The 27,063-nt window shown below is 46.5% G+C and overlaps 1 protein-coding gene across 1 annotated transcript; it reads right to left on the bottom strand.

Moving 5' to 3' along the window:
• Positions 1-640: 640 nt before the first annotated feature.
• Positions 641-26,933, bottom strand: FBXL16 (F-box and leucine rich repeat protein 16). The gene is made up of 6 exons (XM_074279766.1): positions 25,588-26,933; positions 8,338-9,038; positions 6,575-7,083; positions 6,035-6,119; positions 4,591-4,654; positions 641-4,201 (listed from the first exon to the last, which is right to left on the bottom strand). Exons 2-6 carry the CDS (start codon positions 9,022-9,024, stop codon positions 4,053-4,055), a joined length of 1,494 nt encoding a protein of 497 aa, XP_074135867.1. The 5' UTR covers positions 9,025-9,038; positions 25,588-26,933; the 3' UTR covers positions 641-4,052.
• Between the last annotated feature and the right edge of the window lie 130 nt (positions 26,934-27,063).

The following is a 27,063-nucleotide window of genomic DNA, read 5'->3' as shown; positions in this document are numbered from 1 at the left end:
CAGACAGAAGTATAATCCCTCTTCTACAGGAAAGTCCTTCAAATTTGAAGATAGCTATCACATTGCCCCTACTATCCACAGATCCTCCAACTATCCTCATATGTGTAGTTTTCATTAATGTCCCCACCTTAATCACCCTCTTTTGGAAATACTCCAACTGGCCAACATCCTCCTTCAAAATGAAATACAACATAAATTCTCAGGATGTTGGATCTGGAAGGAACCTTGGATGGCATCTAGGCCAGGTGTCTTACTTTACATATGATTCATAATTCCTAATTACTTCCTCATTTCATTCTAACAAACAACCAGGTGGTAGTAGCAGAGACCAAGCTATATGATTAATATACATGTATATGTACATATTTATGCATATTATCTATGTAAATTATTAGATCATGGTTTCACAAAACATTTTATCACAATTTTCCCATTTGTAAAATAATAATAGCTGCCTTACCTCCTTGGAACATTATGAGAAATAAAAGAGCAACATAAGGATTAGTAATAGCGGTAATAGTCATCATTAGGCTAAAAAAATTGGAAGAGGAGGAGGGGTGGATTGTTCCTTTCTCAGGGGCTGAGTCCTCAACACCAGTTCCATCACATGGTATCAAGATCAAGAAATACTAAACACAAGTGTTTTTGCAACTTTTTTTTAATATATATTTTTATAAACAGATCACGTGATAAAATAGCACAAGAAACACTTACCAAATATAAGGTTATATCTTCCGCATATACAGGAGAATGAGGTTGTTATGTACAGTAAGAAAATGGTTTTCAGGGTTGATTTTTTTTCCTATCTCCCTTTTATTTTCCTCCTACAGTAGTTGGAAATATCACAGCTTCAGTTACTTTAATACTTTGGACCAATGAACACTTCTCCCATTCCCCTTCCTGACCCCAGGGGGTACAAAGCAGAGAAGGGGGGATAGGAAAACTGGCTTAGAACCAAGTCAGCCCGGAGCCCCAGGCCAGATGGTCTGGCTCCGAGGGTACAGGAAAAATCTTTGGGCTGTCAAATCATTTCTCTGTTGCACTTCAACAATCTCTCTCTCTCTCTCTCTCTCTCTCTCTCTCTCTCACTCTCTTTTCCCCCCTCTCTTTCTCTCTTTCTTTTTCTCTCTATGGGGGGAGGAAGGGGGAAAGGGGGGAGGAAGGGGGAAAGGGGGGAAATGTGTGAAGTTTTAGGGATAGATTTGTCTCTTTCGATCAGAATGATCTCTTCACTCCCAGAATGAGGTGAGGGGAGCCGTGTCTTCTGGGGATCTCCTATTTGGAATGGGAGGGACTCAACTTCCCCTCCTCAGCTCTCTTGCTAGGTTGGTGCAATTTTCGATTCCAGAATCCCAGACTTCCAAATGGTTTAGGATCTTTTGTGGCCATCATCAGAGACCATCTGAGGTGGGTGGAGTGGGGGTGGGGAGAGAAGTTGGATCGGGGTGGCCAAGAAAGAAGTCCTCTCCCCCACCATGATGCTGTGGAAGATCAGAGTCGATGGTTGGAGTTGTCCTGGGGCATATGGGGTTGGGTTCCAGCCTAGGGTATAAATGGTTCCCAAACCCCAAAGCATAAAGACATCGATTGGATTTCAGTGCTGAAAAAAGCCACTGCTGTGCCATTTGGCCCTCAAAGCAGTGAGGGCTTTTGGAAGCTTGTGGACAGAGAGAGCTTATTCCAGCAACCAGAGTTGTATTTGGGGAACCCTGGAAGCTTTTTCCTAGGTGGGGGAAGTAGGTGAAAGAGAAGGGTTTAGCTCTAGGCCCCAGGCCCTGGTCCTGTTTCCCTTCCCAGAGATCCAGGAAAGGAGCCATATCAACAATGGAGTGGGTCGAGATCAGGAAGAGAAAGCCTAAGCTGGACAAAAATCTGAACCCCAGAGACACTGTACCCAACCCCAGGAATAGGCCCCCCATTTGGCTCATTCCCTACCTACATCCTCTACTTCCAGGCCTCCTCTAGCAATTCTATTGCAGGAATCTTTCTCCTTCTTCCCTTTCCCCTGCCCCCGACCATAAGGAAGAAGATTCCAATGGCAGAGAGTGTGGTCTTGCAGGACTGCCTCAGGCCATGGCTCTAAATGCTGTACCCAGGGTGAGGGAGAGAGAATTTGGCCTGAGTCAATGAGGACTCCCTGAAACAAGGAGGATGGGGAATCAGGAACTGAAGGGGAGACCGTGAATATTTCCCCTACCACATCTTTGACCCATGGTGGTTAGGAAACAGCAGAATCATCTGGAATGGGAGTAAAAGTGAGACCCTCAGCTTCATTCTGTGCTCACAGGATCATTCAGGTTGTCTGGTGGAACTACATACCTCAGTTTCCCAATGAGGGGAAACCAACACCTCTCCCCAACTGAAGGTTTGGGGAAGATACTGGGGGTGGGGAGGAGGGGAACAGAAAAAAAAACGAAATGCTTCTGTTCAAAAGCAAAGCCTAAGAGAGTCCTTCCTCTGCCCCCAGCAATGCATGCTGGATATGGCTAGCCAGGGGCCGTACTTTGGAAATGGGCCCAATGGGGAACAAGGGAGCTAGAGCAAACAGCTGAATCTGAGAACAAGGAAGGAGGAGGGGGACAAAAGGAGGCGGGAAGCTAGAGGGAAAAAATGGGGAGAAATGAGAGATGTGAGCTTTGCTGTGAACACTCTGGGTCTTAACTCTTGTCCTGGGGAACAGAGGCCTAGATTAAAGATTCTCTTCAGTACCTTTTGAAATGAAAGTTGCCTTCATTAAGGGTCTATTTCCATTTTACCTCCACCCAGGACTGGGATCCAAAGGGGCTGCTCTGGCCAGAAGTCTAGGGGGAAATGGGATAGAGCTGCCTGAGCTGGGGTGGGTGGGATAGGATTTGTGCATGGGTGAACATGATTGTGGGCAGGCGTGCAGAGCAGGGCACAGAGGGGCATGCACATATGTACCCATGTATGTGTATGTGCTCATAGTCGAGGAAGGGGAGGGGTTCCTTCTCCCTGAAGGACAGGATGAGCCTACCATTTGGGAAACAGCATTCCGGACCATGAGGACAGAGAAAGTGGGTACTCATTTCTAGTACCCCATTTTCCCCAGGGCATTATGCTTCCCTCCTCTGGGAATTCAGAGCCTCTGTCTTAATCCATCCCCACCTTCTGCCACTCATCAACCCATGAGAGATCCTGGGGATAGGCTCTGTCCAGTAGCCCTCCATGACAAATGGTACCATGCCCAGCACCCATTGCTTTAGCTGGAAGGCCTGAGGCTTCAGGGTATATGGGGTGTGTGTGTGTGTGTGTGTGTGTGTGTGTGTGTGTGTGTGTTCTAAGGGAGAATTTAAAGTGGGAGAGCAGTTGAAAGGGGTCCTGGGTATGAGCCTCGAGACTTTTGCCAGAATTTGGGTCTAGATAAGTCTGAGCCGAGATTGTGTGTGTGTGTGCGTGTGTGTGCGCGCGCATCTGCGTGCAAACGTGTGTAGGTTCAAAAGCAGGAATCTTCTCCTTCCTGCCCCGAAGCGGTGACCCCAGGATTCTTTAGGACCACCAGAGACAAATGCTGTCTCCCCACCCAGGAGAGCACCCCAAAGCTGCCTCGGTCCTACCCCAGGGATGGACAAGCAGAAGTAGTTGAGAGCATAAGGGGTAAGAAGATAGCAGTAGGGGGATGATCAAGTTGCTCCTGAGCATCTGAGTAGCAGTGTGTGAGTGTGGGAAGCAGGGCCCCAGCTCCTGTGGCTGCCCATCCTTCCAAGCTTGGCCGAGAGGAAGAAGCAATCTCCCTAGCTCCCCATCACTCCCTCCAGCTATTGGCCCGGACCAGGGAAGCCACCTGCCCTCCTCTTTCCCCCCTTAGTTATTCCTGGCTTGAGTTAGTTGGCAAATTGAGGCAGAGGACGGTGAGGGCAGAGCAATGGTGGCGTGGGGGGAAAGCTAGGCTGGGTCCCTAGGCCTCCTAGGTCCTGGGTGGAGTATGACCCAGGTCCCTATGGGACAATGAAACTGAATGGAGAAGGGAGGAAGCTGAGTGGGGCAAGAAGGGTCGAGTCCCAAGGTGGATGGGGCTGAACCCGGCCCGGCCCCTACTCTATGACCAGACATCGGGGTAGGTGCTGGGAGAAATACTTGAAGAGCTCAGGGGTGGCTCCAGGACAGTTGGTCAGTTCCAGTTCTTCCAGTTCCTGCAACTGCACCAGGCCAGAGAGCCCCGTGGTGGTCAGCAGGGGACAGCCTAGAAACATGAGGAGGGGCAGATGAGAGGCAGGGGGCAACAAATACCCTCTTCAGTTCCCTACCCCAACCCAGAGCCTGGGGAAGTCTAGGGAAACCCCCTGAGTGGGGGTTTCTAGGTCTGACCCACAGGGCCCATTTCCCAAGGGCTGATTGGTCCCTTGGGACACCCCGGGTTCTAGAGTAGAGGAAGAGAGAGAGACCCAGACCCATCTCTGGGAACTAGGGGGTTTCTCATCCAGGTGGGGGCTGGGGGGCATGCCACTTGTTCCCCTTTCCCACTTCCATAGGCTGCAGTTCTGTTCCCCTTCTCTAGAGGAGGCTGCACACCAGGAAGAGTGGGCAGGGGAGCAGAGGAATGGGGCAAAAAGTGGAGGTCAAGGATCTCACCTGCAAGAGAGAGGAGGCGCAAACTCCTCATGGCCAAGAGGTGTTTCAACCCAAAGTCCTGCACCTGTGGAGCCAATGGGCCTCAGTTAATACTTTCCTTCTCATATCTCCCCTTTCTCCCTGTGTTTAGGAGAGAAGTTCTATATTTGGGTTAAAACAAACTGCTTTTCAGTGTATTGCTCAGTTTTGTACAATGTCTATCTCTTCTATCTTTTGTTTTTCTTTATTATAAAGGATGAATCTTTGGGAGGGAGAAATGGAGAGATATAGGAAAAATCTGGGTGAAATAAACATGAGATTTCAATAAAAATTGATTTTAAAAACAAAAAGAAATCATTTATATAAATACTGTGTGGTAGAGATGAGTTTAGACAGTAGTTCATGTCAAAAAGAACAGGGAGAAATTTTTAGAGGACTCCAGGTTATCTTAGAGAGTAAATGGTGTAAGCAGGAAACCAAAAATAAATGAGAACTTAGACTCCATTGGTTTATGTGACATGTCTGGAGCAATGGAGGTGTGCCTTAGTATTCTGCCCGAGTCAGAGTTCATCTGCAGTGTTGTGTCCAGTTATGAAGGATGCTGACAAACAGAAGCACTTACAGCAAGGGCTGTACCCCATGAGCACTCGTTGGAGAAAAGGGGCACAGTTAACCAAGGGAGGCCTTAGCCAAGACATGCCTGTTGTTTCCAAGTACTTAAAGGCTATTCATGTCAGAAGTGGGGGGAGGCTTGCCCCACCCACCACCGATTCCTGCCAACGTGCCAAAGGGCAGAGCGAGGAGCACTGGTGGGAGACACTGGGAGGCTGCCTTCAATGTGGTATCAGAAATAACCACAGTAGCAATTAGAGTTCTCCACAAGTAGAAAGGGGACACCTCAAAAAGCAGCAAGCTCTTCATCACTGGAGGTCTTAGGAAGGGGTTAGGGGACTACTTTTTGGGAATGTGGTAGCAAGCATTCCTGCTCAGGTATGGTTGGACTCTGTAACCACTGAGGTCCCTTCCAAAGCTGAGATTCTGTGCGTCTGGGTGAAAGAAAGCTTCTGAAGCAGGGGCTCGTAACCACTTTTTGTGTCCTGGGCCCCTCTGCTAGATCCCCGAAATTAATAAATGCTCCTCAGAATAATGTTCCCAAATGCATAAAAATAAACTAAGGATTACAAAGGAGACCAATTTTGTTGAAATTAAGATGTATTTTTTTTCTATCCAAATTCATGAAATCTATCCATGGAGCCCACGAGTCCTGGGTGAAAAACTTATTTCAGCCATAACATAGGCTGGGGGTGCTTAGGGGAAGAGGATAGGGAAGGAAGTCCTGGGAAAGATTTGCTCCAAGGGGCTACCTCAAGCCTTCCGTGAGGCCGCTTTCTTAGGCCCCTGGCTCTGGAGTTAGGAAAGGAACTGCAAACGGCCTCTGGCTGGGCTTGGAGGAAGGGGACCCTACCTGACAGCACCATCGTAGGTAGAGGCTTCGAAGTGAAGACATGGTGGACAGGTAGCTGAGCCCAGTGTCTGTGATGCGGACACACCTGTGGGATCAGACCAGAGGGTATCTGCCTGGGGGCAAGGTTGACTCGAGTGGCTCCTCCCCTCTTCCAGAACTATCTTAAATGGGGGGGAGGGGGGAGCTTTTCCTGGCAAAGCAGGCTTTGGATACAGTGATGAGGAATCCCGTTCCGGGGCCTCTGACTACGTTGGCAGAGGCTCACAAGGAGGTTTGCCATCATTCCCAATGCCACAGAGCCTATGCCGGGGTCCGGGGCCTCGTTCCCGTCTCCGTAGGGACAAGAGTCGCGTGTTTCTGCACGAATTACTTAGCCTCTCAGTTTCTACATCTATAAAATGGGGATAATGTTTGCACTGCCTACCTCATGGGGGTTTGTACCCTTAAAAAGATATGAAAAAGTAAATCGCTGCACAGATTCCCGGTCCGCCCCCTGCCCCCGCGGCTCACCCTCCCTTTGGGCGCCCCCCACGGCCGTACCTGTCGAGCACCAGCTCCTCCAGTTTGTGCAGGTCACAAGCGATGTACTCCAGGGCCATGTCGGTGATCCGCGGGCACCAGGACAGGTCGAGGCTGCGCAGCTTGCGCAGGTTCTCGGCCACGAGCTCCACCCCGTCGTCCGTGACCTTGGAGCAGCCCGAGAGGCTGAGGGAGGTCAGGTTGGGCAGGCTGTGCACCATGTTGACCACGCCGTGGTTGGTGATCTCCCAGCACGAGTGCAGCCGCAGGGTGTGGGTGGTGTAGCCCTGCTTGGCCGTGAAGTAGGCCAGGGCCGTGTCCGTCACGTGGTACGCTTGCAGGCTCAGCTCGGCCAGGTTGGGCAGCAGCTGCGAGATGGCGGCGATGGCGTCGTCGGCCACGTTGATGCAGTCGCTGACGCTCAGCGAGGTGATGCGGGCGTTGAGGCTGGACCACAGGCCCGCCTCGGTGAAGTCATTGCAGCCGGACAGCTCCAGGCGGACCACCCCTTGCATCTGCTCCAGCATGACCTGCGAGGGGCGCCGGGAGCGGTGAGGCCCCGGCCGCGGCCCGGGGCTCCTCCACCCCGGCCCTTCCTCCAGGGCCGCCGCGCCGCAGCCCGAGCCGGCCCGGCCCTCGGCCCTCTGCGCCTGTTGATTAAGTCCCTAGAAAGATGGCTGGGACCTCGGAGGGCAGGGATGTTCCGCACCCCTGTCAGCGTCCCGAGCCCCTGATCCTCGCTCTGGCTCGGGCCGGACCCCTCTTACTCGCACTTCCCTCCCTCCTCTCCTCAGGAAAGCCTCGAGCCGGCTCCGTGAGCTCTCCTTGTGAGCTCTCCCGGAAGCCCTGAGCGGCCTTACCTGCACCTCTCCCACACTGCGCTCCGGCAGGGCCGCGGGCAGCTATTCCCGCCCCCAGCGCCCCTTGTCCCCGCCAGGCCCACCGCCGGAGGAGTGACCGAGCAGGCGGGCGCTGGGTGACCTGCCCTGTGGTCGCTCAGCTTCCCCTGAGACATCCTCTTCCATTCAACAGTATCAAGATTTCCAAGCAGGGATCCCCTCCCCTTTCTTCTGCTGGCCCTGTCTTCACTTCCTTCCTCCTTTTCTGCCGCCCTTCCCTTCCTCCTCTCTCTCCTCTACTCCCCCTCTGGCCTTCACTCCTTCCTTCCCTTTGTTTCCCGACCCCTCCTCCTCCTCTCTGGCCGGGAGGTCTCAGAGAAAAGAGCTTCTCCGTGTCATTCCAAACCAAAGTTTTGTCCGCTGTAAGAGGCAGGGCCGCACTGATCTCCCCTCTGACGCACCCTACTTACGGGATCCTGTCACCTAACTCTCTAAAACGGGAAATTTCAGAACAGTAGCAGAAACTCCCTTACTTGAAGAACCCTATTGTTAATTTAGGGCCTATACCAATGAAATCACAGGTGTCGTTTTTTTTTTAGGAAAATCCAGGATTTGGACCAGATAATCCTTATGGTCCCTTCCAGCTTTAAATTCTCCAATTCTATAAACTTCCCTAATCCAGAGCGCAGCACCTCCCATCAGACCCTTCTATGTCCCATCATCTCCCTTTCCACAGCTGCTTCCTCCCTGAGTTCCCCCATCATCCATCTGTGCCCAGTTCCCACATCCAAAGTCCTCCCCCCATGCTCCCCTTCCCAGTTCTGGCCTGGTGGGGCCCCGGGAGGGTGCTCTGGTGCAGTGTCTTTGACCTCCTCCTTGTGACCCCTGACCTTCTGACTGCCTCCCCTCCCCCCCTCTGCCTTACCCCCCTCCCCCAGCCCCTACCTCCAGGCCAGCATCAGTGATAGTAGACCGCTTGAGGCTCATGGACTTGACGCCTTTCTTTGACAGGGAGTAGTTGTCAATGAACTCACAAATGTCCAGGTCCGAGACGCCCACGAGGCAGAAGCCATCAAAGCCCCGAGTGGCGAAGCCCTGCAAGTTCACAAACTCCTTCTCCCCGCCAGGGAGCACGTTGTACAGCTCCTTGGCGTGCAGGACCGGGGTGAGGCCCACCCAGAACTTGGGCTGATAGAGCACCCTCCGCCAGGCTTTGCACACCTGGGCCAGGACACACTTCTCACAGGCTGAGAAGTAGCAGAAGAGGCCATTGAGGATCTTCTCATCCACCGCCAAGGGCTGCCTCTCTGTGGGGGACGCAGGAGCCTGGCCCGGGTTCTCACCAGAGGACAGTCCAGCTGCAAGGGGCTCAGAGGAGGGGCACGGCCCCCCTGCCAAGGCAGCTAAGGAGAGGGGGGACGCCAGGCTGGGCAGGGATCGTTCGGGGGGCACTGGGAAGGCCGGGCTGGTGAGGGCAGGCACTGGGGGCAGCTGGCAGAGGCGGTTCTTCACAGCCGGGGTCCCTTTGGTGATGCTGGCAGAGCTGAGGCCGTTGGGCTGGCTGGCGAGCTTTACCAGGCCATTGCGGGGCAAGCATGGGGGCTTGGTGTTGCCGTCGCTCTGGTTCGACATCTTCCACGCTCACTCTGCAGACGGAAAAGGAAACAGGGAGAGGCAGGGGGCTGGTGAAGCAGGGGAGGGGGCCTTGTGCAGGCCAGGGAAAGATGGGATGTGCAACATCTGCTGGATCTAAGGGCTCTGAGGTAACCCGGCCTAACACAGAGCATCTCAAATGAGCGTTGTGACAGATGGGGAATCCCTCTGTTCTCACCCATTGGAAGGAAGATTACAGAGCCTAGAGAAAAGTTGGGTGGTAGTTACCTGGAGAGGACTAAATTAAAATCTTCAAGTCTCTGGAAGGCACCCAACTAGTGCTGGGCTCTTTCACAAGGAGACAAAGTGGTGGGGGTCCTGTGGCTAATGGACTCTGAATGGTGAGACCAGAAACACAGGGAAAATCCTTTGCAGATCTCCTCAAAACAGTGAACCCTTCCAGAAATGAATAAGGAATGCTGACTGGAGGAAAAAGAATACTTAGAGTCAACCACCTGAGGCCCCTGCTAGGACCACTCAGATTAAATTCATGAACTGGAAGTGTTATATGTACTTGCTGTAGGGGGAGGAGATTTTGGGGAGGGAGGATGTCCCTGCATAAAGTGTTCCAGAGAAATCCCTGTCCCATTTTGATCCAGATCAATCCTGTACATGCCATGAAGATGACTCAATGGAGGTTTCAAATGAGCCATTTTCCTCACTCCACCTGAGGTGTCCTTGGCATGGAGGAGGTGGGTGGCAGGGGTGAAGCCCAAAAGGAAGATATGTAAGTAAGACCTTGGAAAATGGGATCCTTGGGAGAGGGTTTCATTTCAAAGTGAGAGAGCCCATCCTGCCACAAGAGATGATTTATATATGATATTCCCTTCCCCCCTCCAGGAAGAAACTTGCTTCAGGCTTATGTCTCCAGGTCCCCAAGGTACTCCACCCCCACTTAGTCTTGGTAACAGGTTGACTATCCCTAGCCTGGTGTGGTATGGGCAGAGTCCTGATCCCTGGAGATTCTGAAATTGGATACAGGAAAACTGAGAGAGAGTTCTTCCCATCTGTCCCTCAGTCTATTCCCTTTCCTGCCTCCCCAACCCCCACCACCCCGCCCCAGCGAATTTTACCTCTGCCAGAAGTCTCCCTCAGATTCTAAATATGAGCTCAAGATTGAGAGACAGGGATCCCGTGGCCAAGTCTAGGCCTCTGCTCTAAAATTTGATGACTATGAACTGGGTGCCCAGAGCTCCAGATTCCTTTTGTTGATTTCTTTTCACACGGCTCCTTCAACGGAGCCCTACGCCAGAGCTGGTTTCCAAGAACCAGAGACTATCCTCCCAAGGATACAGTCTCTAACCAGCCCCAGCCCAATATCCTCACCTGGGCTGGTAAGGGGAGAATGTCATGTTCCCCGGCACAGACATTCCCAATGCCCCCTCTCCTCTTCCCCAGGGTAACAATCCACACTGTCCCCAGGCTCTAAGTCAGGCTTCAGGAACCGCAGTAACCAAGCCCCACTCTGAAATGAGGACCCAGAGATGGTAGACTAGGCTGAGGCTGCAGACCCAAAAGGAGGGATTCTTTCCTGCCCCTTTTCAAGCAGGGAAGTGGCAGAAGCCCCCAGCACCCCAGGCCTTGGAGACCCCCAGAGGCTGCCTCAGTCTGACCAAGAAGACTTAATGTTCTTGGTGGAAAGCTGTCCTCTTGGTTTGGGCCTGCATTCCCTGCCTGGGGGTGGGTGAGATGATGGACGATGAGTCAAGCTGCAGCCAGACTTGGGTATCCACCTCCTCCTTTTGCCATAGCTGATCTCGCCCCCACCCTAAAATTTATCCTCAAGTTCTTGGGCTCCAAAGCCAATCAGAGCTCAGCTAGCAGGCCCTAGTCTGTGACTCAGGCAGAGATGTGAGACAGCATCTTCTCTGGAGCGCAGAGACCAGGGTCCTGTTCATCTTCTTGTTTCAGAGAGCATTGCTTGTCCGCCTTCCTGGACTAGTCAGTGTAGAAACTGAATATGTCCTGGGCAGCACCATGATCAAGAGTAATTCTGACCATTCTAAATATAATTTTAAAAATAACTCTTACATTTGTCCAGGTTTTGCTCCCAAGTTGCTTTCTGCCTTTACAAGAGGTTCCTCCTTGCCCACTAAATGAAAGCTAAAGTCCTCCACCACCTAGTTCCACCTTACTTTTCCTTATACCAGGCGCAATCTTAACTAAACCTAGATTCTTCTTTGTCCTCTAAAGACATTCCATACTTTCCTGTCTCCAAGTTTTTGCTTGCACTATCACCTCTACATGGAGTGCCCTAAGAACCCTAAGAACTGGTCAATCCCTGTCTGCCCCAATTCTTTTTTTTTTTTTTTTCCCCTGAGGCTGGGGTTAAGTGACTCACCCTCCAAATGAGGGCAATCTCTCTGTCTTCTTAATTTTCACCACATTTTATTGCATCTCTCTTAGGACATGCAATACATTCTACCTATTGTAGTTATTTGTATTTTATCCAATTCAATAAACCTTTTTCCCCCCCTGAGGCTGAGGTTAAGTGACTTGCCCAGAGTCACACAGCTAGGAAGTGTTAAGTGTCTGAGATCAAATTTGAACTTGGGTCCTCCTGAATTCAGGGCTGGCGCTCTATCCACTGCGCCACCTAGCTGCCCCCGTCAATAAGCTTTTAATAAAGTCTCACTGTACATGTTGTGCTTATCTCTCCAATTAGACTACACACTCCACAAGGACAAAGACTGTCTTTTCCATTCCAGTAGCCTTTCATGGCCCTTAGCACTGGACCCTGTACATAAAGGATACACATTAAATATAGACTGAATGAAACACTCTCTTCACTTTCACAATTTCTTGGGGAGGAATAATGCTTATCTTTCTGATTTGGTAGTTAGGTAACCTAAAGCCCCCCAAAAAGTAGAAGGAGTAACCCAGGAGAGGAGCTGGTCTAGGAAACGAGTCTTCTCTTTCATATATGGACATTAGCTAAGATGATGGGCAAGGGGCTGGTGGGATTGGGAAGACAGGGCTCTGAACCTTCTTTCATTTATGTTCTTTCCAAGCCAGGCATGCTAAAGTCCAATTTGAAATTTATTTAACTCTTCTTTGCTTCTGTTTCTTCCTCCATAAATCCTCCCTGGCTATTGAACTCAGAGGGGGTAGTGGAGATTAGGCACTTAGCTGAGGATGAAAGGGGCTGGATAATTAGCTGGCATGATTACTGCCATACCTGCTGTGGTCCCATAGCAAATTCCTCTCTGATTCCTACTCTGCAGAGAAAGGCTCTCCTGGTTCCCACCTCTCATTCTGGTCTTTGATTCTCTGGCTGGGAAGTATTTGCCTAGGGATGGAAAGCTCTAAGATGCCAGTGACTCACACCTATTGCTTAACCTTGACCAGAAGCCCCTTTTGGAGCCACATAATCATTTTCCCAGCAACTTCTGGGGCCATCTTTGCAGAATTAGGCCTTTCAATGGGAAATAAAGAGCTGGTGATGAGAATGGCCTCAGTAACCAAGATCCTGGTCTCCTGCTCATTTTGAGAATAAGAAATTTTTCCTTGGGTTCCTTAAATAGCTAGTTATATTTACAGTTTTGAATGATTTCGAACTCATCCACAAAGATATAGGCATAGAACCTGTTTGTTCTCTGTTCGGAGGCTCTTTCAGGAGCCTGAAAATCCAGCTCAAAGCCCTTCAAGGGATCTTCCCAGCAGTCCACACTAGTCCCTCCCTCCTCTGACCTCAGAGCTTATGACACCTAATTGTAAACTGCTATTATTCTCTAATAGTTTTTTTTTTTTTTAATGTGTGGGTGAGGTTAGTTTCCCTAAATAGGCTGTAAGCTCCTGGCTTCTCAGAAGGAAAGGAACTGCATTTTCTAGTTTCCCTTGCCTCCCCCTACAACAAAAAATACTAAGCAGAAGAAACCTGAGAATCTAAAGACCTGGATTCAAGGTTGTTGTTGTTGGGTTTGTTTTTTTTGTTGTTGTTGTTTTTTGCCATTTGGTCCTAACCCAGTCATTTCCTCAGTCTGGGCCCCTCTCTCTTCATCAGCAAAATGAGGTGTTTGAACTAAATGACTTTTCAGATTCCTTCTTCCTTTAACTTTTTACTAGTTCTTAAGACATAGAACTGATAGAGATGTACAGAATATAGAATTAAAAGAATATCCATATGCTGATTACAATAGCTATTTGCTACATTGTGTCCCTGAGTCTTTCTTCTTACACACACTTAGCTGTGGGCATAGTGCCATATTTCTGGCATATCCCTGCATTAACAGACAGAAGATTATATTTGAGGATCTATAAGCACTTTATAAATCTTTATAAACCATTTGGAGAAGAAATAGGAATAGAAGACTATAGATAGGAAAAATTCTCATGTTAGAGGGCACAGAAAATTTATAACTTGAAGTTTGGACTTCCTCTTTAGCCACCTACCACCTGCCATCCCAATTCTTCTTTTTTAATAACTTGGAGGTAACTAGAAATCCTGCCAAGTCTAGAAATGTAAGACTTTTGCCAGCTTTACCCTCCAGTAAAGAAGACTCTTTACTGCAATTCCATCACTGTCTCCTCCTGCTCCTCTCTTCTTTATATCACAAAGAAGCTAAACATAATCTAGGACTAGAAGCATAGTGCAAGATGAGATCCTTGCCCTTTTCCCAAATGACAACCTCCTGGATTCTTTGTGACCAGATTCATTGATCACCACCGCAATTGGTTATGTAAAAAAAAAATATGTATTACCACACTTTTGGCATCTTTGAATGTTCCTTTCTTATTTATGTGAAGCCCATTAAAAGAGGTGGTTTTATATAGAGAAAAGAGTTTAGGACTAAGAGTTAGAATTGGATTCCAATCTTGACTCTAATATTCATAAATCTTCCAACTTAGGACAAACTACTTCTTTCTGGGCTTCAGTTTTCTCATCTGTAAAACTGTAGGAGAATGATACTTGCACTATGGACTTCTCCAGAATTTAACACTATTGACCAAACTCTTCATCCTTCAGGTCTTGTTTTAACTTCCAATCCATCCTCCACTTAGCTAATACAGTGATTTTCCTAAGATTAGGGTCTGGACATATCACTCTTCTACTCAAACTTCAAGTGGCTCCGTTTTACCTCTATAATCAAACATAAACTACTCTTTTGTCCTTTAAAATCCTTCACAAACAAAATTATGTTTTCAGATCTTATTAGACATAAAATCCATTCATGTACTCTATGGTCTCAGAAGGTTAAATTAGTTTTTTTACTCTTCTTCACATGACACTTCATCTGTCATCTCTATGCTTTTGCAGTAGAACATGGGTATGTCTATGCTTGGAACATTCCCTTCTGCTTCATAGAAGCATCCTTCAATATTCAGTTTAACTTCTACCTTCTATAGGATATATTTCCTGATCAACCCTGCTGCCCTCAATAAATTATAATCTATCTTGCTTGTATTCATACATATACATATATATTGCATGCCATATTGGTATATGCATGTGTATCATACACACAATCATGTATGAACATACATGTATGTCTACACATATGCATGCATACACATACACAATACACACATATATCATACATACATATTTATGTATAAGGACAGGGAATCGCTCACTTTTGTTTTTGTATCCCAGCATGAAGCACTTTACCTGGCATATAATGGACACTTAATAAATGATTGATTAATATGGACAACATAGGATTGTTTTGAAGAAAACATTTAGTAAAGCATAATGTGATATAGATAAGTGAGTTATTAACATTATCATTATTACTTGAGATAGGCATAATGGCATGGCAGAGGGAGAGCTGAAATTAAAATGGGTAAAAACTGGGTCCACTCAGGAGACTAAGTCTGTACATTGCAATTGGATTTTCATTTGAATCTGTGGAGGCACAAAATATTGGGCTTTGATAAGTTGACATATCATTTAATGATCCTTAATAATAGCAGTAAACTGAAGACTTGGGTTCAAATCAGGCTTTGCCACTCACTAGCTAGATGAACTCAGTTCTTTCATCTATAAAATGAGAGTAAATAAAATTACCTCTAGATTCCCTTCCAAATCTAATATTCCATGATTCTAAGAATTACTTTTTAATATCTTTATATATTAATGTAATAGTTTCCACTAATGTTTGATTAGATAAAGATAGCAGTAAACATGCAGTCAGTAAACAGCATACTGTAGTCAGAATTTCAGTTATCAGAAGTATGGCACAATAAAAAAAAGAGCCCTATATTTAGAATCAGGATTTAAATCCTAGCCCTAATGCTTACTAGCTGTGTGGCCATGAGAAAGTTACTTAACTTCTCTGAATCTCATTATTCTAAACTGTAAAATGGGGATAATAACATGTGCAATTATTAGGGAAAGAATCAAAATGATGCCCCACAGCTATCTCTCAGAGGACAAATTGTAATCTTTTTGCAATGTCTAGAGAGTCACAGATTCAGAATTTTTTTCCTTGGAATATTCATGTATTGTTTTATCTTTTCCAAAATGACCATTTTTTTTTTATCATGAAGAAAGTGAAGATAGACAATATGGTAAAGAAGAAACAAGGCTGAATTTGGAGACAACAGGTCCCAAGTTCAAATACTAGTTCTGCCACTTATGATCAGTGTGATTTTGGGCAAATGACTTAGCCTCTTTGGGTCTTAGTTTCCACATCTTTGAAGGGAGGGATTTAGACTAGATACTTCATATCTACATATATACTAGAAGGACTTCATAGTAGTAATTTTATGATCCTCTGACTTGGCATTAGTCAAATATATTGCCATCTTAAGACAACAGCCTTACAGAAAGTTTTCCTAAATATTGAAAGGATTTGTGTGTTGGGGAGCATGTAAATTTACAAGAATCTCTGACTTTTCTCTTCTCCAACTATGTACTGTATTAACTTTCGTCACACTTCTCAAATCCCCTATATCCCCTTTCTGAAAATACTGTCCTTAGTCTTTCATCTTCATAGATCTTGCTATGGGTTCCCAATCTATTATTTTCCTCTACTCTTGGACTTCTCTGGGTTCCTACATGTCACCTTCCAAGCCTGTTCACCATGGCTGAGAGAGAAGCACGTAAAGAGATCCTCACTGCTTATAGCACCATGGACAGCAACATAGGGATAGTGGCGCATGAAGGCCGCAGGGCCTGGGGCCAGCACCTTGGAGAGCATCCCAGAGTGGGACAGCGAAAGCTGCAGGACCAAAACTATTTGAAATTCAATCTCAGCAGGAAAGAGACTCCAGGAGTAGAAGTAAAGCAGCTCAAGAAGAACTTGGGAGAGGGTGGTAATAAGAGCCCAATAGAGTATCAAAAGGAAATAGTCCTGGAGGCCTGAAGATTTTTAAGATTTTAAAATGCTCTGAACAATGTGGATAGAGTGATTTTTACACATACACACAGTCTCAGAAACAATGTAGTGTGGGAGCAGGAGCACTGAATTTGGGATCAGAAATGACAGAGATCTGGATTTTCCACTTATTAACTGAGTGACCATGGGCAAATCACTTCATTCCTCTGTTCCTGTTTCCTTATCTTCAAAATGGGGATAATGATACTAACTGATAATGATACTAACTGATTGCTGTGGAGAATTTGCTAAATAAATGAAAGTTTGTTGTGTTTTTTAAGAGCTAGAGGACACCCTAGAGATTGTCCAATCCCTCTGATTTACATATGAGAAAATTCAGTTTCAGAGAACTGAAATCACTTGCCCCAAGGCCACAGAGCCTTTTTTTTTTTTTTGCTTATATATATATATATATATGTATATATATATATATATATACATATAGTTCCACATATTTATTAGAGTGCATAGCTCTCTAACTACAGCAAATCACAAAATGTCATATGAACATACATTTGTATATACACACACTTTATTAAACTAACTAAACAAAGGGTTTCATTCTGTGGAAAAACAACAACAACATTCCAAAATCTGGAGAAGGACATTGGCTAAGGCTGACTGTGGAAGAATACAGAGCAATCTCCTGCCAGAGTCCTGGGGTTCAAGCTGCCCCCACATTTGCTTCCTCTTCCAGGAGACATTCTAACCCCCTGCTCTGGGTGTCAAACCTCCTTCCCTATCCATGATAGTGGAGAGCCCTCCTGTCCTCAGCATCAAGTTGCCCCGTGCTGTTTTCCCATCTTGATTTCATTCTGCCAGCCTCAGTCTGGCCCTTCCACATGCTACCAGCTCTTTAAATGGCATGGACCCATGGATTCTCACAAATTGCATCAGACAATGGGAAACAGAAAGGGACAGTTCCTAAGACTGCAGAGCAACTCTGATGTGTAGGACAATGAGGAAGACAGTTTAGTTTGTGTTTGTACCTGTCTATCTATGTGTAAAGGGGTATGAGTATTTGATATTTCCCAGTTATACAATTGCTCTACTGTCAGATTCTAGATAAGTGACTATCCCTTCTGTTTCTAATTTGGACTATTTCCTATCTCCTGTTCCATTCTCCTTTCTCGCTTACTAGAAAGAAATGAACTTTTAAGAAGAGTGTTGAAATAAATGTATAGGGGTATAGGGAAGATGTAGTTGCTACTTGAGGATTTAGAGCCATTGTAGAATGACAGGGGTGAACTATGGAGCCCAACTCCCTTAGTATGTAGAGATCTGGAAGAGGGGAAGTGGCTTGCCCAAGGCCACACAGTGAGTCAACATCTTAATAAGAACGTTGACCCTAAGAAGACACAGCTGGCTGGTATAGTGGGTCATCATCAAGCATTATGATCATCATAGTCATGAATCAATGATTAAGCTTCTAACTATTCTTGGCACTGAATTAGGTGCCACCATAAAAGTCCAACTAGATCTGGCAAGGAAGATATAGTTAGTTATCTTATTCTAATTTCTTTTTTCCCCTAACTTATTTTCTTAACACCTATAATTGAGGCAGAATAATGATGATAATAACAAAAACAACAACAACTAGCATTGGTAGAGGCCCTTAAGGTTTGCAAAGTTCTTTAAAGTTATTGTTGCATTTGATCCTCACCACATTCTTGTGAGGTAGGTACTCTTGTTATTCTTATTTTACTGATGAGGAAACTGAACCTAAAAGAGGTTAGTTGATCTGGCCAGGATTCACCCAATTAAAAAGTATTTGAGGTAAGATTTGAACTCTGGCCTTCCTAACTGCAACTCCACCTCTCATCCATTTCATCATTAGGAAAAGATCCTAAACTGAGAGAAAACCCAAAGTATTAACTCCTTCTCAAAATAAATCCCTCATCCTTTACATTTAAGTAATGTTTCAAAGTCTACAAGGCTTTTTCCTTACAAAAAAAAATATGAGAGGCAGGTTGTGCAAGATCACTATTTGATAGTGGAAAAAACAGAAGTTGAAAGAAAAGTGACATTTGAAATCACATAACTAATAAATGGTCTAACTGGGACTCAAACTCAATGTTCAAACAGCATGACCTGAACAGAAGTACTGTCAAACCACCATGGGGAGCAAACCATAGATCTTAGGGTTTTTTTTAGTCTATTGGGCTAAGATCCATAGCAGGTGGACAGAGAAGTCTGAGTCTTTTTTTCTGTAACTTATATCAAGGAAAAGACATTTTCAAGACAGTTCAGATTTTGGGCAATTTTTGCTTCATTGCTCAGTCTGCTGTGCCTTTGTTTCTCAGGTGGTAATGTACCAATTCACTGTACTCTATAGGGAGGAGTCTAAGAATGGTAAGTTACAGATGTGTGAGCCATTTAATTTCCTGCTACTGCTTCTCTCATAAACCATGAGGGCAGGAGTATTTGTAACTTGTGTTCCCTCTTCATACCAAGATTGGGCATTGAGGAGAAGGATGTCCAGACGACTAACCTTGTGTTGTTTACATGAGTCCCTGAAATGAAATAAGGACTAGATTGCTCCTATTCTTGTTCTGTGTATGTATGTATGTATGTGTGTAATATGTACTCATACATGTTATATCTAGAGATATATATATCCTATCTCTCAGTTCAGTCATGGACTCTTTTAAGGAGCTCTCCTTACTTCTGTCTTGGCAGAAGTTAATTGTTGGTTGCAATTTTCCAACATCATATTTCCAGGACTGTAGGGTAAAGTGTTTTGGGAGAAGAAATAGCTCTTAAGATCCTTTCTAGAGCAGCAATAGATTTGTCTTATCAGGACGCCCAAGAGATAGCTCAGTAAGTGACATTTATAATGCTACCTGAAGCTTCTCCCAACTTTTTAATCTCTGAGAATCTCAGAACACTGTATGTATTCCTTTAATTCTCCCCATTGGCAAAGGGAACATTGATGAACTGGGATTTTGTGGACCTATTGCGTTGGATGGAAAGTAATCTAAAGGAAAACTAATCTAAAGGAAAACTCAGAAACATGGCTAATTTCACAAAAAAAGGCCCCATTTGGGGGATCTTTGCCTTTGATAGAATTAATCTGGGGCAGTCAGAGGAGGGTGTGAAAGCTATAGCAACCTGAGTAATGGCAAGTTCAGGAGAAGAATGGGGCAGCTATCAGAGAAATGTTACAAATGTTAATGGAGTGGCACCTGGATGGTGACAACATTGCAGATGTTAGAGAGATGATATACCAATAGAAGACACATTATGCTATATATTAAGTGACTACCATATTTATAAAATGAATATTAGAGCTATTAGAGTGATAGTATAATTGTGAGAAAGATATTATAGATAATAAGAGCTAGCTTTTACATAGTACATTAAAGTATACACACATTCACTGTGTGTCAGGTTCTATGATAAGTTCTTCACAGTGATTATCTCATTAAATCCTTACAACAATCCTGGGAGGTAAGTGTGAAACCGAAACAAACAGAGCTAAGTGACTTGCCCAGGATCACACAGTTAGCAAATGTCAGAGGTAGGATTTGGATATGGTCTTCCTGATGTTAGGTCCAGTGCCCTATTCACTTACCTGCCTAAAAAGCTACTAGAGAATGCACAATAAGTGAGCACTATACTATTGGAGCTATTTTAAAAGGATGATCCAGCATGAAAAGGATATTATGGAAGTTAGACAGATCATACAGTGATCAGAGATTATAAGGGATATTAATGAGATGATGAATCACAAGTTTGAAGATTGGCAAAGTTAACTGGGAAAGAGTACAAGGAACTATTAAAGGGGCAGTATGTTTAGGTGAGAAATTATAGTCAAACTTCTAAGTTCTACAGCCAGTGGTCTAGGAGTGTCCCTGCTTCTGAGAATAGGAGGGAGTGGAAATTGCCAGGATGCTCAAGGAATGATGATGCCATTTGCCCTTTTTGTCTACTAAGAAATTCCCCTGAGAAATGTGGTGCTGACTAACTCCACCATTACCATTTATCAAGATGGGCCTTGACCACCAACTAGCTACATGCTTGCATTTCTCTGGTTCTTTTCTTCAGGAACCTGAGCCCATAAGTGTTGGCCGAGCAAGTCTTACTGAGAAGTCTTAAACAAGGCCCACAGGTAGAAAAGTAAGAATTGGGCCATAGCTTATTCTGAAGTGCGCAGGCCCTTCAGAACCCAGACTCTTTTTCCCAGATATTCAATACCCCAAGAGGAATATGCTAAGCCATTATCTTTCCTTCTGCACTGACATCATTCGTATACTCTCTGTTGGGACACAGAAGACATTCAGGCAGGACATGTACATCTGTCTCTTGCCATACTCTCTTGTGCCATTCCTTTCCTATGTTCTCTTTAAACTGCAAATCCGATCTTATAAATATGAGGTACTGGGTTGCTGTTCTATAAGTTAATGATTTCTCTGAGCTCTGATCCTTCTTTCATAACTTCCCCTCTCACTTCTTTGGAATTTCTTTATTTTGTCCTACATACTGAAAGGCCATTGGGCTCTTTCTCCAAATATCTTTGAGTTTTTTCTCTAATTCTCTTCCTCCATATCTTCCCCAAACTTTCTTACTAATTCTCCTTCTAGTTCTCTTGATCCCTTTCTTTTCTCCTTTCTGACTTTCTCATCCTTTCCCCTACCTCTCAGGAAGGTTTGCCTGAATTAATCCAAGTATGTAAAGTGCTTTGCACACCTTCAGATGAGTGTTGATAAAGATGGGACAAACTTCTATCAGTTTCCTCTCTCTTTCAGCCCACTCTCATTTACAGCTCTCCTCCAAAGTTTCTTTAATGAGCTTACTCTCAACAAATCTTTTCTTTCTCTGCAGGTCCCTACTCGGGCAGTACCTTGCCTCATAGGGTAGGGTTGAGAGGGTGTGGGTGAATAGGGAAGCTTGCATCAATCTTCAACTCCCACATGGTGGGAATAAGATGGCAGGGGATGAAAAGAAGGGGCACCCAGGATGCTGAGAGAAAAATTGTGGGGGCAACTTCCTCCTCAGCTGAGAAACTTTCACTGACAAAATCCATGACTAAAGCACATTAAAATTCCTTCCATTTTACAGATGTCATAACAGCAGAGTTCTCTTCCCACCCCCAGCTCAGAAATGTTCTCAAGGGGTTATAGTCTCCCTACCTGCATGCCAGGGACTCTTGGGAAAGAATAAGCTCCAAAGAATAAGCTCCACCACAATGTTTTGATGCCATTTGCCCTTTTTGTCTGCTAAGTAATTATCTTACATTATTGTTCCTTATATTAATGTTCCAGACCAAAGAATAAATAATACATGTCAACAAGGAGAAAGAGTTTACTACCATGTACCTACTTAGAAAGTAGAAAGAACTAAAACTAAAGTCAGGCTCTGGACCCAAGGTTGGGGTGAGGGTGGAAAGGGGTGTTGGCTTCTCTGGTATCCCATCAGGCTACTCCAGCCCAAGATAGTTCTTAGGGTTGTCACATAAATATCAATGGGAAATCTATCTGAATACCTGGGTTTCTTTGATAGGTTCTAATACACCAGCATGGGGAAAAGAGAGAAGAGAGGGATCTTGGCCTCTGCCACATACAATAGAACAGCAATGAAGGCCACTGGATCATGACTGAAATAAAGATCCCTGACACAAGAATCCCTAGGAGAGAGTAAGAAAAGGAGAACAGAGTTCATTAGCTCTCTTTCATAGAGCCATCTTCCATTGCCTTCTACTCTGAAGCCTCTCTCAAAAGTTGACTTTTTAAGGTTCCTTTTACAGCTAAATTCTCATCTAAGACTCCCTTTGCTCCTCGTCACCAAAGGGTAGACCCAACACTAACACAGAAAAATTTTTTTGCAATTTTTCCTTTCTCCAGATTTAGGATAGGTTAGGAATGGACTGAGCAATTAGTAACTAATGATTAATTTCTCCCACTCTCTTCCCTCCCTTTCCTGGGAGTACTGAACCCATGAATCCTAATGAATCAAAGTTTCTAAAGCCTAGACTAGTGGTCTCCTCAAGTCTGTTCATAATTCTTATAAAATATTTCTTTTCTAATATTGTAACCACCAAACAGGCTGCAAGCTTATGGAGGGCCAGGACTGCCTTGCTTTTGCATTTTCATCCTCAGCACTTAACACAGTGCCTTGCACATAGCAGTCATTTAATAAATGTTTGTTGATGGAATGGTCAGTAGGTTCTGGGGTTAGTAGTTAGGTCTGTTCCACAACCCTTTTGTATCACTATGAGGAAGCAGGAATGGAATGGATGTTTTGAGAATGGGAGATTTGGGCAGAGATCACATTAACTATGGTATTTTGACATGTGAATCTTGGCTTGAAAATTCCTTCTTAAGCCAAGGGCAGTGGGCACCTGCTGAAACAAGGGAATGGGTTCCAATGCTTATTAAAACTAAGTCTATAATGAGATCTACTTCAATTCAATTCAACTAAAAAATATTGAAAACCTGCTCTGTGCATAGTGCTGTTCTAGGTTTATGGTAGTTACATTGTTTAGATTAAAATATAATCCCAATCCTCATGGAGCTTCAAGGGAATTTGTTATGTGCCCATTTAGTTACAATAAATAATACTACATCACAGTGCCCGACAGAGATGCAAAAGAAATGACATGTAAGAAGGAATGTATTGTTATTTATGGGACACAGAAAGAGGAACCAACGAAGCAGAGTATAAGAGATTTGGTGTTGGAGGGGACCTAGAAGCTATCTATCCCAGCCCGTCATTTTACAGATAAGAAAACTGGGGATCAGAGAAGTATGATAATTTGTCCATAGGCATACAGTTCATAAATGTCAAAGGTATATTTGAATCCATGTCTTCCTGACTCCAAATCTAACACTTCCTCTACTACATCATGCTGTCTAGTAAGACTTCCTGGAAAAGGAAGGTGGCTCAGTGAGCAGAGTTATCTAAATGGATCAGTAGGTAGAGAGTGCTGGGCCTGCAGGAAGTCAGTAAAACCTGAGTTAACATTCAGCTTCAGATTTTCATCAGCTGCAAACAATCATTTAATCTGCCTCAGTTTCCTCAACTCTATAATGGAGAGAATAATAGCATCTGCCTACAAGGATTGTTGTGAGGATCAATGTGTTTTAGCACAGTGCCTGACACAAAGTTGGGTGCTTAATAAAATGCTTGTTTCCTTTCTTCCTAAATTCCTAAGCTTTAAAAGATGGGGAAGAAATTCAACAGGGGTATAATGCCTAGAGAGGGCCAGAAAGCTGTTAAGAAAACACGTTTTCTTTAAAGCTATAGGCATCCTAGGAGCCTAAGACAACAAGAAGAGCATGGAGAAGGTCCACAGTGTGAGTTTGTGATCAACCTGCTCTTGGAACCAAGGGTCAAAATTCTGCAAAAATTGAAGAATTGATTCCTGTTTCTTCTAATCCTTCTTTTCTTCCTCTTCACACCAGGCTGGCATTGCCTGGGCAACCATTTACTCTCGGAAAGTACAAACACCCAGTCTTTAGGAAGGCCGTATCCATTTTCCTTGCCCCTTTTCAACTCTTATCTCTTTTGTTTTGTTTTATTTTTTTCTCCTTCCTATTTGTCCCAGAACTCTGGTCTGCCTTCCAGAACTTTTGTCTCTTTGGAGCTGCGTGGTTCTGACCTTTCCCCTGGTGCTAGATGTGTATCACATAACCCCCCTTTCACTATCCTGGTGACCTTCTCTTACTGAACCTATCTATGGCTAGAGTTGTATGTACTCTCAGAGAGCACCTATGGCAACCTCACGTCATCAAGCAGGTTATGGGAAAGAGCAAGACCAGATGACAGAGCAGTATAATCAGGAAACTTGGGATACTTAGGGCAGAAGAAATTGAATGGCCTCAGCTGACCCTTTTTGTTAATGTGGGGCAATAGGAGTATGGAGGGCAAGCATTCTGTAGAAGGGCCCAAGGAAAACAGGAAAGAGAGAAGCAAAAAAGAAGCTGGTGAAGGAGCAAGCTCTCTTTTTCCCTGCTGGAGGTGTCTGTGATGAGAATCATAGGCTATCTTTGCACAAGCAAGCCTCCATCTTTCCCTAGGAAAAAACTGGCACAGGGGCATGCAAGGAACAGGATTGGGGAAGAGAAGAAGACAGCAATGGGGACAAGGAGTGGGAGCTGTGGGTGGTGCATTGAGGGTTGACTCGCACGTCAGTCCTCAAACCTGAAGAGTACACAGCACAGCTTTCTCAGAGCAGGAAAGCTCTCTCCGGTTCTCTGGTCTGTCCTCCAGTTAAGCACACAGACCAGGCCTCAGGCCCCTCTAAGCAGGCCTAGGGATGCCAAAGTCAGTTCTCCCTGAACCTCTCACCCTCTCATCATTTTCCAGTACAACCCCCACCGCCTGTCACTTAAACTGATCTTCCCTTCCAAACTCTGTACCTTGTTTTTTATGCATTAGAGAACTGTTCCCCACCCATACCCTAAACCAGCTCTCTCCAATTTTCTGAGGAAATAGAACTAATCCATCGCCCTCCAACATGAAATCTACTTTTCACCATCTCCGAGTTTGATTGTATCTACCAACTATCACGTTAGTACACTCCACAAGACAGATTGACAGCTCATCCTGCCATGAGGGGGAGGGGAGGAATGGGGTAGGGAAATGCAGCCCGGAGTGCCTGTAAGGTGGTAGGAGGGGGAAGAGCAGGGCATTCCATCTTCTGCACCTCCATTCTGGCCCCCTACATCTCCCATCAGTTGGCTGTCCTGGGCTTGGCTGGCAACTACATTTCCTGGGCTGGTAGCCCCCACAGTGCTTCTGGAAGTGAGTCTCCGGAGATCGGAGAAGAGAAGAATCTAAATCAGGATCCGAGAGGGCTAGGGGGTGGGGTGGGCAGGGAGGAGTGAGACGTCAAGAAATAAACAAGCCTTAACTAGGTTGATGGTTTCCCTCAGTAAGCGTAACGAGGGGCCAAAGAGCTCCAACTCCGTAAAGCAGGGCCGGAGAAGAGAGGGGTACCTGTCTGGGAGCGTCTGCTGGTCTCTGGTCTCATCGCCAGAGCCCGTCTGCATGGGCAGCCTGGAAATGAGTGGGGTGAGGAAGGAGTGTTTGCCATTACATAAGCCCATCTCGCCGCTGCCCCGGTACTCCGAGAGCGCGGTAATTAAGCACCGTGCCTCCTCCCTCCTCCTCATTGTAACCGCACACAGCCCCTCCGGGTGGGATGTCTCCTCTAGACATCAATGCAACCTGGCGCTGGGGGCTTTGTGCCGCGAAGGATCTGGCGAGTGGCAGTCCTTACCTCACGCGCCGGCTCCGGGCTCATGCCATGCTGTCCGCAGGGAGTCTTCCCTTCATGTGGAGATGAGCATGAAAGCGAGAAGGAGAAAAATACCGTGGGGGTGAGGGGTGGGGAGGGGGGAGGAGGACTCAGGCAGCCGAACCCCCTCGTCTCTGGCAGTCCTGGGGTCAGTCCCTGCCCGAAGAAGGCCGATTCTCCCTCCTCTCTTGCTTCTGAGGCAGCAGCTGAGCTCCCGGGTTCGGATCAGAATTTGCTGTTTTGAGCTCTCCCCACCCTGGGGGAAAGGCTGGAGCTTCGTCCCAAAAATAAATAAAGCCGTTTTGCAGGGAGCAAAATGTGTTTCCTCCCTCTCCTCCCCAGCAAACAGCAAGCTGGGATCCAGAGAGCACAGGATGAGAGATGCAAGCTGTCTCTATTCCCCCCAACCACACACACACACACACACACACACACACACACACACATACACACACACACACACACACACTCACACACACACACACACTCCCTCGCTCCCTCGCACGCACACACTCACACACGCACACATGGTGTCGTAAACCAATCCCAGTTAAAGAGACACAGCCATTATTATCAATAATGCATGAGGCCACGGGAGCTGGCTTGGGTGCCCCAGCCGGGAGTCTCCACAGGAGTGGCTCTCCCCGGACAGACAATGGGGGGCTGAAACTTCTCGGCTTTCCAGAGCCGAAAGTCAGGGGCCGGCGTCCTTGTACAACATAGCACACACGTATGTTTATAAACACGGGTCACGCGTGCACATGCTTGCGCCGGGGCTCGCGCACAGACCCGCGTGGAACCTGGTTGCGTCCGTGTGTGCAGACTTTGCCCGTCGGGTGTGAGCCGGCCGACCGCACACTTCCCTGTGGTCTCAGTGCCCAAGGATGTGTGTGCACAAACTTGGCTCCGGATGGGACGGATGGGCCGTAACAATAACAAACACACATGCACTTAGCGGGAGCGGAGGGGCCGGCCCCCGCGGGCGTGGGGTGTTCCGGTTAGGAAGGGGTGGGGCTTGCCCCCGAAGACTTGGAGCCGAGAGCCCCGCGGAGGAGAGGTTTCACGGTTTGGGGCGGGGACGTGGCGCTTCCCCCGGACTCTGACAGCCCTCTTCCCGGGTCCATCGCTAGGGCTGGGCCGGGTTCTCGGACTGACAGTCTGCGTTCGTGGCCCCCGGACCCTCCGGACCGGCCTCCCCAGTTCACTGGGGTCCTGTTTGGTAGAGGAGGAGGGGAAGCGAGGCTTCGGAACTCCGGCCCAGAAAGGAGCACCACGGCCCGACGCTCCCCGAGCTCCCGGGGGAGGGAGAGGAGGGGAGAGGAGGAGACCGAGAGGGGCAGGCTTGGAGGTCGCCGCCACCGCGGCTGCGCCCCCCTGCCCCCCGGCTCTTCCCCACCCCCACGCCCCATCCAGGCCCCGCCCAGGCCCCGCCCCCTCAAGTTTAGCAGGCTGGTCAGG

Source organism: Sminthopsis crassicaudata, chromosome 1, assembly GCF_048593235.1.
Source record: "Sminthopsis crassicaudata isolate SCR6 chromosome 1, ASM4859323v1, whole genome shotgun sequence".
Taxonomy (NCBI): domain Eukaryota; kingdom Metazoa; phylum Chordata; class Mammalia; order Dasyuromorphia; family Dasyuridae; genus Sminthopsis; species Sminthopsis crassicaudata.
Note: the sequence above shows the minus strand (reverse complement) of the source record. Positions and strands in the feature narration are given on the sequence as shown.